Raw genomic sequence first — 15,464 nt, 5'->3', positions numbered from 1 at the left:
AGTTCCTTGGTAGCCTGGCTTCTGAATCCAGCCCTTTCTGATCTGGGAACCAGGTTCACATCTCTTCCCCTTGCTTCAAGCACTGCCTGAAACTTTGTACAATTGCAGCTGTATCAAGCTACTTCAACCCACCAGTTTTTGCAGCAGTAAGTGGGAAGGACTCTGTAGGTCAGGCTTATGACCCTTTAGATAACTTCAGAACTGGCATCAAGCATAGATAAGTGGAAGAAACTGTGGTGATGGTCATAGTTGCTCATTTGTCTCTTTCAGCTTCTTTCGGAGTGGTGAGAGAGGTAATGAAAGCAGAGAAGTCATTCAGAGATGGCAAGGGAGGAGTAATCCATGAGTCAAAAATGCTACCATCTTTGCTGAGTAAGAGATACTAGTCCTGAGCTTTGGCCAGGAAGGGATTCACTAGAAGTAGAGCAGCTTCAGTAGTAGTTGAGAGGCGGAAGGTAGACTGGAGAGGAAAAAGAAAAGTGACTGCCAGGAGTTCATCTGGCACAGTCTCAGAGCTAGAGATAAGAAGGACATATGGGGGTAAGTGCATTTCCTCTTCACACCCTAGACATCCAAACTGTGATCCAGAGTCTTTGAGGAATTTAGAGGTGCAAGAAACTAATGCATATGTGTGTTGTGAGAGGGAGGAGAGGAGCATACAAATGTTTACGGACAAATGTCAAGGGATAGAACTTGACACGAAAGAGGAAGATGGCGATAAAACCATAAAGGCTGATGGAGTGCTTAGAAGGTTTGGGAACATGCTTCTCTATGTGATGAGAGGAATTGCAGAAGGGGAAGGGAAGGTTGAAAGGATGGAGGAAGTAATGTCACTTGGTAATTTTCTAATAAGCAGCTGAGATTCTGCAGAGACAACTGGAGGCTGGAGGAGGGGAGGGTTTGAGGAATGAGTCAAAGGTGGTGACGAGGCACCTAGGATTGCAGGCGTGGGTTTCAGTTAAGCTGGAGAAACACTTTGTCTTCTTTCAAACAATTGTTCATATTAGCATTCATGGTGTGGGCATGCATGCACCCATCCATGTGATGTCTCCTGATATGCTGCACACAGAAGTTGTTTGAGGATCTGTCCAACCCAGTTAGATCTCTGTCTTCTTGGAGGTGCAACAGTAGAAATAGAAAAGTGTAGTGGAGGGAATTGCAACGGTTTTCATTTGAGTTGCCTTGCAATAGGTGATGGAATGGATACTGATATCAGGAGTGGGTCAGGCTCAAAATCTGGTGGGTAGTGTGACTGAGGGAAGGAGGTAAATACCCAGCACATGCATACACGCTCTCTTACCCTTATTGTGAGGACATTGAAAAGCAGACTGGAAGAGCGCAGCTTTGCTGGGTGCCTGACATGTACCTGGTCAAATGACCACACCTGTCATAACTTCTGTGCTTGAAAATAAACTAGCTGTAACTGGATGTTGATCTTCCCACTCCTGTGATTTTAGTGAGCTACTCCCTAACTTCTGATGTCCTCTGACTTGTAAGGCCTAATAAAATTGTCATTTAGGACTGTAATTTTATACTGAATCCTAGGACTGAGAGGCTGTCCTGGAGTGTTCATCATCTTCTAGTCTGTACCACTGCTGGTTCTTTGATCTGGTAGGAGCTCTGCCTCTGCTGCTGTGAAGATGAGATCTTGGAACATTTCGTGACAGTTTCTTTTTAGTTTGTGACCTCTACTTGCAATAAAACGTGGCCTGCTCCAAATCTTGATTGTATATAATTTAAAATTTTACCGTAAAGTAATAAATTGTGATTGCCCTATTTTCATCATATGACTTTCCCTCTACTCTTGCTTATAAATGCTGTATGGAATAGCTGTGGTGATTATTTTGTACAACAGCTTCTTGGAGAGGTCTGCTTAGTACCCTCTGGAAGCATTATGAGCTAATTCAAGATGGATTAAGGTCAAGTCTACCCTAAAAAAGAAATAAAATCCATCTGAAGTGTCCATCCCTTGTGCAGTGCAGGGCCTGCATGCTGAGTAGGTAAGATGTACTTCTGCCTTAGTTTTGCTATATGTGGCTTTGAGTTTGACTTTTAATACTTCTTAAAATAATGGGATAAAGCTTTAGTCTTTTTTCATCTTGTAGTCACTTTTGTAATTGCAGTGGGTTGAACTTGTCTGGGTTGAACTGAGCCATGGCTCCGATTTACAGAAATCACTGCAAGGTTATGAGTTTCACTGAACTACTTAGTGGAGTTCTGGTGCCTTCTGGGAGCTCTGACACTGTGTCACTGTTCCAAATGTTGCATGGTTACTTTCGTGTTACACATGGTGCGTCGGAGTGTGGACCAATGTGCTTTCTCAGTCCTGCTCTGCATGCTCTGGGATCTCTCTTGAGCCTGAATCTCTACATTGGCTCCATGCAGAGGTCCCTGCACATTCGCTGAGGTGCTGCAACTTGCTTTGTGCATTGAAGCTAGTGAAATAAGGAATGAATTTTGCTGTCATCTAGACTATGCCAGACTGCACTCAAAACTTTCTCCATCAGAAAGTGTTCAGAACATTGCAGAGACAAGTACTTTATTTCCTGCAGATTTCATTCACTTTGTTCTTTTTCAGTTGGAACAATGTGGTCTCCCCATTATGTTCTTCCAGCTCAGGCTTCCTCCTTTCCATCTCACCATGCTTTAAATTTAAACTGCCTTTACATGAGTTAAACTACTGTTAGATTTTTGGCTTTCTCAGCTTGCTTGTTTTTTGCTTTTTTTTGGCAGAAAATAGCAAGTCTGGCTTCTTACTGTTCCTGTCCTGCCACCTTCTTGCTCTTTAGATTGGGGATACCTTGGAAAGTGTTCCCTTTTGTGATGTCTTTCCAGCTTTGTATTGTTGTCTTGTATTGTTAGTGCTGTATTCCAGCATTAACCCTATGCAAGTTTAATGCCTGTTTTCTTTGCAGACGCAGTGAACACACTGGTCTGAAAAGAGGCTCTTAATGAGTCCATGTTAAAAAGCATTTTATAAATGTCACCTGTCAGCTCTTCTTTGCCCTCAGACACTTTGTTAGGTTATTATATGGAATTTAAGTTGTCAGGACCCCCTAGATTAATGGAGGAGCATTTTTCTCTGAGAGCATGTGACTTGATCTTAACCTCCCTAGATGAGTACAAATTCAGAACAGGCAAGTGTTTCATCAACTGACCTATCCTGCTCACTGGATATTATGACTGTGGAATGTAATCAACCATTGAGCATGTTTAGCTTAGAGGTCTGTATTGTGGTGGCAGTTCAGCCTGTCACTAAGCTGACACAGCATTTTCATTGCAAGTTGGGATACACAAGGTTTGTGCTGTAATATGGCAGTTGTCCTGAAATGTGTTTAAGGATAGTAATAACTTTTGCAAGTCTTCCATTCACTGGCAAGTATGTGAATGTGTTTCTGTGCTTGGTGCTTTTATTAGTGCAGCATACTGCTATTTCCACAATGAAAAGTGTCTCCAATGTGGGAGCTTGTTGTTGTACTGATACGCAGTTAAATCTCCAGAATTCAAACCCTTCCAGGGAACATACTGCTTCTTGGATTAGTGAAAGTTTGTATTATTGCAATGTGGTGGTTGATAAGGCATGCATGTGCTCTACAAAGATACTGCTGAGGTTTTTTCTCCACTGCAGATGGGTGTTTTGGCATAAGACACGCACATTTCAAGTTGTGCTAAGCACGCATTCTTGCAGTAAGAGCTGCAGAGGCGGTAGCAGGCATTTGGCTTGCTGATTTGTTTGGATTAATAGGATTTCATGTAGTTAAAATGCACACTCACAATGGAAAAGGCTTTTTTGTGGAAAGCAGTTTCACTTGTTATTTTTGCATCTATTCTGCATCTGTCTGTTGGCGTAACTATATTGGTTAGATTGGAGTGCTGTTACAACACTATCTGAGCTCCTTCTCAGGAGAGGAATTACTTAGTGTGAACTAAAACTGTGGCCACACTAACCTTACGAGCTATGACATTGATAATAACATATAACGTGTGTAGAACATGAGCTAGAGTTGGCAAGGATCTTGACAAACTGTCTATAAGAAAAATCTCAAGAAATTGCAAGACCTCTGAATTATCTAAAACTGTACACAACAGTTTTGGCAAGGCTGGATTAGTCTCATATGTTAGAGTCTACGTTAGATGAGTGAACTGTGGTAGATCCAGTAGACAGTGTGGTGTGACAGCTGTGGAGGACACAAGCATTAGCCTTGAGTGGTAAGGGTATTCTGGTTAGGCAATGACAGCAACACTCTGAAGGAGTTTTTTATTCACTAAAGTGGAAATACTCCTCTGAATCCAGATGAACTCTGCTAGACCAGAAAGTTAACTTCTTTAATGGTTGTTGGAGGCAAAAATGTCTTAATACCATAATGATTCAGTTTCTCAGTGCCTGTGTTACTGGCTGAGGCACTGCTAATGGAAAGGCCAGCTGTGGATGAGCCAGTGGGACCTTGCAGACTTCCTCTTTGGTAAGAGAGCTGGTGTTGGGATGCAAGACAGGCAAATGATCTTTAAAAGCCAGCTATTAAGCTTTTTTGCTTTGACATACAGCAGCGATATTTGAGGACTGCCCACCTTGAGTGACACTGCACAATGAGCTCATGGGCTTTTGTGCTGGGAGGGCCATTTAGGCAGGAGAGGGGAATTCTGGGAAAGCAAGTCTCCATTGCTGGTACAGCTACTTGGGCAAGTTTGTCCTTGTGTTCTTCAGAAATGTGACAGTGAGAAGGGAGCTCTGGAGACTTGAGAGCTTAGAGTCTGGTGCCTGCTCACAACTGGTTGGTGGAAGGCTGCCCCCTTTGTCTAGTCTCTGCAGGATTTTCCATCTGAGGCAATTAGGATAAGCAGGCACATTTCATGCTCTGAAAAATCAGAAAAGGAAAGAAGAAGGAGTTTACAAAAGGAAATGCCTGCCAGGCACAGATTTTGCTCTAGTTTTGTGCAGTGAATAAACACAGATGTGAAGGTTAAAAAGCAGACTTCCAACAGCATTTAATGAAGGGCTTGGTAGTTATGGAAGGGACTTAGTGGCAGAGGAGAGCAAAGGCATCTCACATAGTGACAGGAGAGCAGAGGCATTGCAAGTGGCAGATTAGCAGAGGGGGGAACCCTGGAGGGCACACAGCACAGATTAGTTACTGAGACCTTCCTAGTCCACAATCACAGGGATTTCGTGAAACTTAAATTCTGACAGGAGAGATGTGGGATTTTGATTTAGAGAGTCACCTACTATTTCTGGAACCTTACAACATGCCCTCGTGGGTTCAAACAGAGGTGAAATAAGTGAATACATGTTTCTTTAAAGATTGCAAAGTTCAGCTCTCTTCTGCCTTTTTCCTCTATTAATTTGTAAAAGCACTTTTCTCTTACAGTGTCCATTGCTTGGGAGCTGATTTCAAATGTATTTTCATACTGATTTTTGAGTAGATTAATATGGACCTCCAGATGCAGAAATGCCTGTAAACCAGATTGTTGTTTCTCCTCATACTGACAAGATAAAGTTGTCTTTATTTCCCTAATATTTTCTAGTAAACAGGTTTCTGACTCCCATGCCAGGACAGTAGTTTGATGGCTCTTATAGCTGATGTTGCAAGTATCAGAGGATTTTATGTTACATGGTATAACAGAAATTAGGAAGAAAGTGTAAACCCCTTTCTCCAAGCATTTACTCATTGTTTTATGTTAGGGTTTCTTTATGCATACAGACAAATCATATAAAAGGCTGACAATATGCAGAAAAGGTCAAACCAAAACATTAGTTAAATAAAATGCAGATTGGAATGTATTTTTAGTGCTTGAATATTTTCCCTAAAAGGCTATACTGAAGGAAACATGTTTTACTGCTTGAATCATATGGTAGTATGAGGCATGCTTTTAACACATGCCGCTATCACATGGAAATAAAGAAACGATCTCAAAACAAGTGATAATGTCTGCAGAAACTTCCTTTTACAGCTCCAGCAGTTAGCTGATAGGAAGACTCCAGCCTTGACTACCCTTCCCAGCAAGGGGTGTAAATGAAAAAAGAGAAAACTGGTTTGATCACCCACTTCTCAAACAACTTGCAAATTTTTTCTGCGAGGGTAACAGATGTTTCTTTCTGTTTCCAGAACCTTTTCCTGTCATGCTCTTTGAATGATAACAGCATCTCAGTTTGCAGGAAGATTTGCGGTGACTGTCTAGCCTGATGACATTTATTTCCACCTGTGTGCCTCATGGAGCAGCTCCATCTCTTTACATGCCATTCCAACACTGTACCCAGCGTCAGAATTCCAGGAGTTTCATGATGGTCCCTAAATAAGTTGGGGTTTGCTCTTTAAAATGTGTGTACATGCGTGCCATTACATAGTGTGAACCAATCAGGCTAGTGGAATCTCCACACGGAACTTTCCATCCACTGCAGCTAAAAGCATCATAAAATGACAAATGAGAAAACAAATAGCTGAGCCTAAACAGTCCTTGTTCATAAAGATTTTTTTTATAAAGTAGAAAATAGCACTTAACAGCTTCATCTGAGTTCTACAAATGTAAGAGCACCACTAAGACTTGCAGCTCTGCTTCTTTTGGAAGGAAGATTTTCAGTTCTATGGTTAATTGTACTTACTACCCTGCAAGAATGAACTTTTGAACTGTTCATAAGATAAATAATTACATATCACTGACAACATACAATGGTTACTTTCTGGTCAATTGCCAAAGTCAAGTTCTGACTTGTCTCATTCATCCCTTCTCCTTTCTAGCAGTTGTTGAGCAGTTATGTTGTTCTCTACTCCTCACTAAGGTGAGGTGTGAGGAAGACACTCTGCTATGCCCATGGTTCCGATGGTATTTCTCTATGCATTTTGTTGTTTATTGAGTTATTTTCTCTTTTTTTTTTCTTCTGTGGCATGAGAGATTATGAATCTTACAGATGAAAACTAGTGTGCAAAAATTGTCTTAAATCCTGTGAGATTTTCATTGTGGCAGAGCTGTGAGGTGATGATTGGTACCTGTGAGGTGATGATTGGTACCTGTGAGGTGATGATTGGTAGTGATTTAGGTGGTAGAAAGCAGCAATTCTGTGATTCTGTAAATTCCTTGCTGTTTATTTGGTTGGGGCTTTTTCTGTTCAGCAGTGGCTATCCAACATTGGTTGACTGGAGAAAGTTCTTGGCAAGTTGGAGATTTAGACCGTGATCTAACAGAATCTGACTGAGTTGATGCAGCTACAGCAAGGAAATGTAACTGCCTGTTCATTATTGGTCACCCTGGGTAGGTTGAGGGCTTCCTGAACAGTGACATTTGCTTGTTTCAATGTGTAGATGCAAAGGCCATGATAAGATACCTTATTTTTCACGAAGTACAGTGTTTTCCTCATCTGACAGGTTCTGTGTGGATGTTACTGGTTCAACTCTTGCTGGTTCTGGAAACTCACCATGCTGTTGCATATCTACTTTTCTAACTTTCATGTGTAGTTTTTCAGGGGGGGGGGGTCTCTTTTGGGTGAAGAGCAACGGAGAAGTGTGAATTCTAGTAAGGACAAAAATTACCAGCTTGCTTGGTGAAGTGCAAACAATTCAGATAAGAGATAATGCATTTGTAAAGGACCATAACCTCTTCTAGTTTCTCTGGGGGAAAACTGGACCCTACATCAAAGACAAATGCTTCCTAGATGCCTTTCTGTATTAATTGTTAGATGATCAGACAAAGGAATATAGGAAGGTTAATATGTCAAGGAGCCATCATGACTATACTGAAGATGGAAGCTTGGAGCAGGGCATCTGTTCATTTATTGTTTGTGTTTCTTGCAAAAAGACCGATTTCCTTTTGAAGTTTGAAATTTGTGACTTAAAAAATCCCTTTCCTATGTGACATTTGCATTGTTCACAATGTGAGTGAAGCCCTTGGGCACTTGACTCGTTTCCTATTAGGACAGTCATCTTCACTTACCTGCAGCTGAGGCCTGCTCAAATTCCCATAGCTGATAAAACTGTGGAACTCAGCATGCTAAGTATTGCCCCTTTTAAATGGAAATTTTGCAGCAGGACTGAACATGAATGGAAAATTACATTTCTTTTTTTTTATACATCTGGGATAAAGGAAAAAATAATAGCCTTTTGAGGGTTCAGCATTCAGAGAGCATAGTCCTCCTGAGGCTTTCTCGGTTAACATTGAATCTAAGATCCCTTCAGTGCTTAGTGTATGCTGGACTACTCTTAGTGGCATTTTGTGCATCCATTCATGAAAATTTTTTTGCCCGCTTCCTATTTACAGCTTGCTAGTACATTGAAGAACGAGCAAAATAAATCATTGAAAATACCAGGTTGCTGTGCATACTATTTCTACAGCATGCACCCAGTTTTAGATAGTTAGGTTGGCCTATTCGAAGGCTGTGTCTTCATGGTAGCCTGGAATAGAGATTTGCTGGGACTTGTCAAATTCATATTCAGGATTTAACATACCTGTTGTGATCAAAGGCAGTCCCCCAAACCAGGCTGCCCCATAAAATACTTGAGGGTCGGAGACATGCAAGAACCTGTTGCATCTCCACTAGGCTTCAGAGATCAGTAATTGCATTCCAGCTGAAGTCGCATTTTTTCAGAACTGATTGAGAGATTCTGGTGTTATTCTTGCAGTGAAGAGCTTTATCCTTGGTTTATCAAATAGATTTGTCCTGTGTTTTGGACTTCCTGGAGCCTGGATTATAGTAAATCTAGAACTAGTAAATGTAAAACTCTTCAGCTGTGATAGATCCTTTCTGCAAATACAGGATAACCTCAGTATTGGCTACAGTTACAAATGGTTTCATAAAGAGCTAATTAGTTTCCAAAGGTACTCATGCTTAGAGTGCAAGTACTAATCTAAGGGGAATTTTATACCACGACCTAATCACTGCCTCAAACTGAGTCACAAATTAGCAATGGGGATTTTCCAGCTTCCTCAGGCTTATCTGTAAGCATCTTAATAAATTTTTCTCTCACTCTGAGGGGACCTGGCAGACACTAAAAACTGAAGAGTAAAGGATCTAGTCTAGAGAAAAATTGAGCACTGGTTTCTGTTAAATACATGGGAAAGAAAATCCCATAATATGTAGATGTTTCGTGTTCTCAAAACTTGTATCCCAAACCCTGTGCAGCTCTAGAGTATTAGTTCTTCAGAGAGTCTGATAGTAGTAGTCTGGAGTTGTCCTGCTTTTCACTGAGGGAGTGCTGGAGTGCCATGGCAAGTGGTTTTGCACCTCTTTTTTCCCCTTCAGTCTAAACTCAGACGTTGGCTTTCATGGCTTGATTCATAAATGAGCAATAGTTGACTGGCGAAGGTTCGTTTCTCCATATGCCAAGATACGTTGGATCCTCTGAGGAGATTGAGACTGATGGATAAATATCTGTCACGTGTAGGTGGCCTATAAGAAAAGATTTGAGTTTTTTCTTTTCAAGTCTTTGTTAAGCCTTTTCCCCCCCCCACTCTTTAAACTCTTTTGTCATGTGCTGAGTGGGGGTGGATGGAGATCGAGGCAGTGTGGGGAGAAGGGGGGGCTGCTGAAAGCATTTATCTTCATTTCTGCCATCACCCAGTGTTTATTACGCAGTGATAGACAGACGCAGGAAAGCTGCCAATCAAACCTACGTTCACTGCATTTAAATTGGCCTTAGCTCTGGATTTCAGCATTTTTGAAATCTACATCATCTCTGCAGTAAAAGGTCATTGTCTTTGTGGAGATGACAAGCCTGAGACCCTCAGGTTCCCACTGCAGTCACTTGTGATCCCATCAAACAGTGGAAGACCCAGGACTCAGGACTAAGTGCCTGGTGAGAAGTGCTGCTTGTAAGAGCTGATCTGTTGCTGCCCACATTTAAGAAGCTGAAATGTGTGGTTTGCCTCCAGGTTACATACACTACAACTTGAGGGGCAACAGCACCTTCTTCTGCTTTCATCCGGGCTGAAACCCTGACTGGGCAAAGCCAGCTGGGAATCCATTCTCATGCTGCATGGTGAGCAAAAGCTCTGTAGTAAGGATTTTAACTTTGTTTTCCACCAGTGGTCTCAAATACTCTTTGTCAACCAAAGAGAACAACACAGGTTAGGATAGTATAGTTCTGTACTGGGGGATATTTTCCTTCCTAAATTGTTTGCCTGAAATGTTTGCATACTTTTACTCATCTTCACTGTAAGACAGTGCATGCGTGCATGTGGGAGGCTTCTGGCAGGACTTGTGATACAAATGTTATTCCATTTTGTTATATGTATCTAGATATAATTTAATAATTACACTCCCCAATTGCATAATTAGTATAAGTAGAGATAATTACTTAATACAAACATTTAGATCATAGATTTGTGATTAGTGTTAGGTACACTGGTTTGAAGCCTTTGAGAAATGGACCAAATCCTTCTGAACATGTACCTTTCACTCTATGAACTGTGTTGCCTGTGCCCTAGTCTCTTTGATAAAGATATCTGTTACCTGAAGCATTAGCATTAGTTCATAGCTTTTGCTGGCTCTGATATTTGTGCATGGCTGTCCTGTAGATGGGGCAGTCCTGCTTTTTCCATTGTTAGCTTCTCTGTGTATGATGGTGACTGCCTTTGGAGGTGAAGGGGATATAAGGTTTAAATGCATACCATCACTAACCTGAAGGTTACAGGAAAAGAGATAAGAAGATCAGAATTTTTACAGAAAAAAATTCAAAGGCATTTGTCAACTGCTTTTTTATGGTTCTTGTAGCCGTAGGTGCAGCAGTTGTATGAGCCAGATGAACTTGCTGTCTGTGGAGCAGTTAGTGGTGTTGCTAGGCTTCTGTGATGCAGAGGGAGAGCACAATTATTCGCCTAGGATATGTTCTTCTCCAGTTTATATATTGGTTGTTATACTTACAAAGCCCTTTCTCACCAGGTGATTTAACCTGTTCAACTGTAATAAGATGTATATTCTGGAATTATGTGCCCTGAGTAGAACTTCTTTGTAGTAGCTGTCTTTGCAGCGTGCTTCCCTTGCCTGGCCTATAAAGTGGTTGTTGATGTTGTTAGTTACTGTTTTCCTGTAACAAGACCCACTGCTTGAAATTTGTAGAGAACCTGGTTTTCTGTTCTCCATCTGGAGGCTGGAGGCGAGACAGCAGAAGAGCTGCCCTTGTGTACCAGAGCTGGGCTTGCAATGAGAGGACTTTTAAAGTTGAAGCAGCATAAAATTTAATTGTCCTTTTTCCACTTCTGGTTGCAAAGTGTACTTTCATTAATGCATTAAATCTGCTTTCTCCAGTACATATCTTCTGTTCAGAGGAGCCCTTGGTTTTGAGTGATACAGAGAGCAAGGCCTTTGGGCATATGTTAGAGCAATGGAAATATTCTTAATTCTGTGTTCCGAGTGATATATTTGTGTCTAACAGAGGCAGGTACAGAGACTGAGCAGATGTACAGTGGAGGTTGGTTGATTGCTGGAGGCCTGGCAGAGCTGAGTACACAGTGTTAAGCTGTCTGCTCAGAAGTCAGGTTCTTGGTGTATTTCTGAGCTTTCTCTAGAACCAAAAATCAAGACTCAAGCAGCTTTTTTGGTATCTGTCTTTGCCCTGCCCACCTTGTTCTTTACTTTGCAGAGAAAACATAAAACTTTTTTGTGCAAGCCTGAGTGTTCTGGGGTTTCCTAAGAAAAGTGACTATCCAGCCACCCTACTCGCCTCATCTTCTTCCACACCAGTTTCAGTTACTAGCAGTTAGCAAGCTCTTAGCTCTCTGTGCAGGTGTCTGACAGAGTTGTTTAAGTGATGTCTCTTCCACTGTTGCTGCTGTGGCAGCAGAGTCCTGAGCCAACCCTTCAGGGAGAGTGAAGCCACTGACTTTACTGTGTGCTTCCCAATTGAGACAGTACAGAGATGCTGAAATCCAGACTCCATGGACTCTGAAGGCTTTGCTTTTAGTCATTTATGCTTGGGGATGGTCTTGTTATGCTCTCCCTTATCCAATTCCATTACCTTGAGTTTCTCTTGGTCCCAGCATGTGTGTGTGTAGTACAAGGACTGCATGTATATGAAGGCCTTAAAGACTGCGAATAGCATGAGATTTTTGACTATAGCACTATTATGGGAGAACTGTTTCTTCTCTCCATTTTGAATTCCATTTAATGCAGCTGAGCTTTCTCAAATGTATGCCAACTTGAGTCACCAAGTTTTGTCACCAAGGCTGTTCCTTTCTGCTTGGAAAATTAGGCTTTTTGTGATAATTTCTGAAGTGTTCTGCTTTGCCTTCTACTTGGGGCTGTTGCCCAATTCATTGGGTGGTTAGCAAGGGTCATGTTGTTTGCCTAGATTCAGAGCAGTCCTTGTCTGCTGTAGGTTGGGCCACCTAGAACAGCAAAGGGCCAGCTGATAGGTCCTCCTTGAGAATATTTTGTTACAACGCTTACTTCGTGACAAATATTGTAGGCAGCCCCTGTCTTCTGAGTGAAGTTTACAATAGTAGCAGTGATTATGTCCACAGATGTGTGCAATTTGCCAAGGCAATGCTTTTCTTCAGTATGTATTCTGATTTGCTTTCATAGCCATACTAGACAGTATTGGGTCACTGAAAATACAACTTCATTGGTATTGATAAGTAGAATGCATTTGCACTAAATGAATTGGTGAGGATTTCTGCTTTGTGTGTCCATGTGATTCTTACCTCTTATCAACCATTTTTCTTTCAGAAATGTGTTGCAGGGAGATGCTTTCCTATTAATTTCCTGTGCTCTGTTGCATATTGAGGAAGAGTTCCATTTCTGTAAATAAGGTTTCTTTCAGAATTTAGAGTGTTGAGTACTGGATTGTGAAAGGTTTTCTATGGTTTTGTCTTTCCAGCTTTTTTTCTGGTGAATCCTGTAGAGGTTAAATTGCTAATTATTCCCCCCTTTTCTGCAGGTGCTGTGATTGGGGATGGACAGTCAGCTGTGGCCAGCAACATTGCCAACACCACCTACCGTCTCCAGTGGTGGGACTTCACTAAATTTGATCTGCCTGAAATCAGCAATGGTAAGCTGGAAAGGATACCAGTACCTTCTTGTAAGTCTGTACCGACCAGAGCTACTGTCAGTTCTAGGATCTTTCAAGGGCAGCTGTATTTGCAGGCCTTGGGTTCCTTGATTGTCATTTTGCCTTGGGAACTGTAAAATGCTCAGCCTTTTGAGGAAGTTGACTAAAAACTTGCAGAGCTCTTCCTGCTCTGTCTAGCTTGTGTATTCTTGCTATCAGCAAATCCATGCATAAATAGGGCTTTTTTTGAGCATTTTCATGGGCATATGCAATTCTCTTAGAATTCTGTATCCACTTTCCTCATTGTCTTACTAACAAGTTTCTAGGGAAATACTGTCTTTATACCTTTAAATTAGAACCTGCTAATGAACAGGGTCTGATTTCTCCAAGTTGTTGAAATTAGTGTGGGCTAAAGTGCTGCAATACATTTTGGGAATCAGGATCCTGGTCTGTTGCTTACCACAGTGTTGCAAGCCAGGGGAAGTAGATGTACCTTTTAGCCACTTGCAAAAGCAGTGATAGGTCTTGCTCCTCAAGTGAAAGCTGCTTCTGGGTCAAGAATATGAGCAATATTATCTGATTTCTCCAAGTTGTTGAAATTAGTGTGGGCTAAAGTGCTGCAATACATTTTGGGAATCAGGATCCTGGTCTGTTGCTTACCACAGTGTTGCAAGCCAGGGGAAGTAGATGTACCTTTTAGCCACTTGCAAAAGCAGTGATAGGTCTTGCTCCTCAAGTGAAAGCTGCTTCTGGGTCAAGAATATGAGCAATATTACTGATTTATTTATCTTTTTTTTTCCCTTTGTGAAAATTAGGTCATAGTTTTACATGTGTTCTATGGTATAAGGTAGCTCTTGCATTGGGAGAGACTTGTTTATGCAGGCACAAGCATATTTGATGCTTCTGGTCAGCTGATCAAAGAATGACATTTTCAGGGCTAAAACTAATTTGACTAGAAAGGCTATTTTTAACCCAGAATGGTATCCTGATATAGCTTGCTACACAGCTGCAGAAATGTTTGTGGCAGCCTGAGATGAAAAAAGGAGATAGATATTAATAAATGCTTCTTTGTACAGTGGTTTGTAGCTTAGGCCATCTCTGTGCATACGTGAAATTCATTGCTTGACTTCTCAGCAAAAGCAGATTGGGTTCTGCTTTCAGGGACTGACTTTTTTTTATGGAGGACAGGGATTCTGTTTTCAGAAAGACTTCTGCTTTCACAGGTAGTGTTGAAATGAATTAAAAAGAACTGTCCCATGCCTCTGGAGTGGAGTTTTAAAGATCATCTCATCTACCTCCCCTGCTGCAGGCAGGGACATCTTTCAGTAGATTAGGTTGCTCAAAGCTGTATCTAGACTGGCTGTCATGATTTAACCCCATGCAGCCACTTGCTCACTTCCTTCCTACTCCCTGGGATAGGGAGGATAATCAGGAAAAGGTAACACTTGTGGGTTGAAATAAGAAGAGTTTAATAATTGAAATAAAGTTAATAACAATAATAATAGCAATAATAGTAGTGAAAAGGAAAGAAAGAGGAGAAAAACCTGAGGAAAACAAGTGATACACAGCACAGTTGCTCACCACCCTCTGACCTATGCTCATTTCATCCCTGAAGAGCAATTGGCCAACTCCCTCAGTTTACATGCTGGACATGACATGGTATGGAATATCCCTTTGACCAGTTTGGTTCAGCTGTCCTGACCATGCTCCCTCCCAGCTTCTTGCACGGATCAGTGCTTAAAGCACATGGTGGCATTACTTTCAGTGGTCCTGCCAGACACAAGAACAGAATAAAGATGAAGTCAGAGGGAGAAACAAATTCTTTGCAATCTCTATGCACATTGTAAAGTGGTTGAAGAGTGCTTCAGCTGCTCATAGCTTAGATTTTTGGCCTCATCTGGCTGCTGAGGAGAAGGCTGTTAATTAAAAAAATAGAAAAGCAAAAGATGTTTGTTTATAATTTATAGAATCCCATAGAAATTAAGAACCATCTGCTTTTCCCTCTCCCCTACCAGAACGCTTCTATTCTGAAACAGCTTCCAATTAGCTGGAAATTGGGTATGGTTTCTGTTGTCATTGTGCCCTTCTTGCAGGCCGGATTCCTGCTACAAATCCATCGCCAGCCCTTTGACTTGTCACACTGTGCTCGACTTGTCCATCTTGTCTTACTGTTATTTGGAAATATTCAATTTTACTCTGCTTCTTTGTTTTTATGTGCCAAGCCCAATTCTGGCATTTCTAGACTGTTAGCCTTATCTCCTCCTGCCAAGGTCTAGAAGGGATGTATGAAGATGTAGCAGCTGTGCTTATCCTAAAACAGGTATTTGCCAAGCTTGCCTAGGCACAAATAAAAGCAAGCTGCAAGTTTGCCAAGGTACACAGATTAGAGATATTTTGAAGCTAAATGTGTAACAGTGGAGTGGTGGGTTGGATGAGTTTTTTCTGATTCTTCATATTGGAAATAAACTGTTTTCCCAGTAAAGCAGACCT

The 15,464-nt window shown here is 41.4% G+C and overlaps 1 protein-coding gene across 1 annotated transcript in view; it reads left to right on the top strand.

The window, feature by feature from the left end:
* LOC103802486 (activating molecule in BECN1-regulated autophagy protein 1-like) overlaps window positions 1–15,464 on the top strand; it is a gene marked incomplete at its 5' end in the record, with an annotated part of 94,232 nt that overhangs the window by 32,688 nt on the left and 46,080 nt on the right. Inside the window, 1 exon segment of the mRNA XM_009074967.1 lies at window positions 12,864–12,974. Coding sequence (XP_009073215.1) covers window positions 12,864–12,974 — 111 coding nt within the window.

Source organism: Acanthisitta chloris, unplaced genomic scaffold (genome assembly GCF_000695815.1).
Source record: "Acanthisitta chloris isolate BGI_N310 unplaced genomic scaffold, ASM69581v1 scaffold21395, whole genome shotgun sequence".
In the NCBI taxonomy this organism is placed as follows: Eukaryota; Metazoa; Chordata; class Aves; order Passeriformes; family Acanthisittidae; genus Acanthisitta; species Acanthisitta chloris.
Note: the sequence above shows the minus strand (reverse complement) of the source record. Positions and strands in the feature narration are given on the sequence as shown.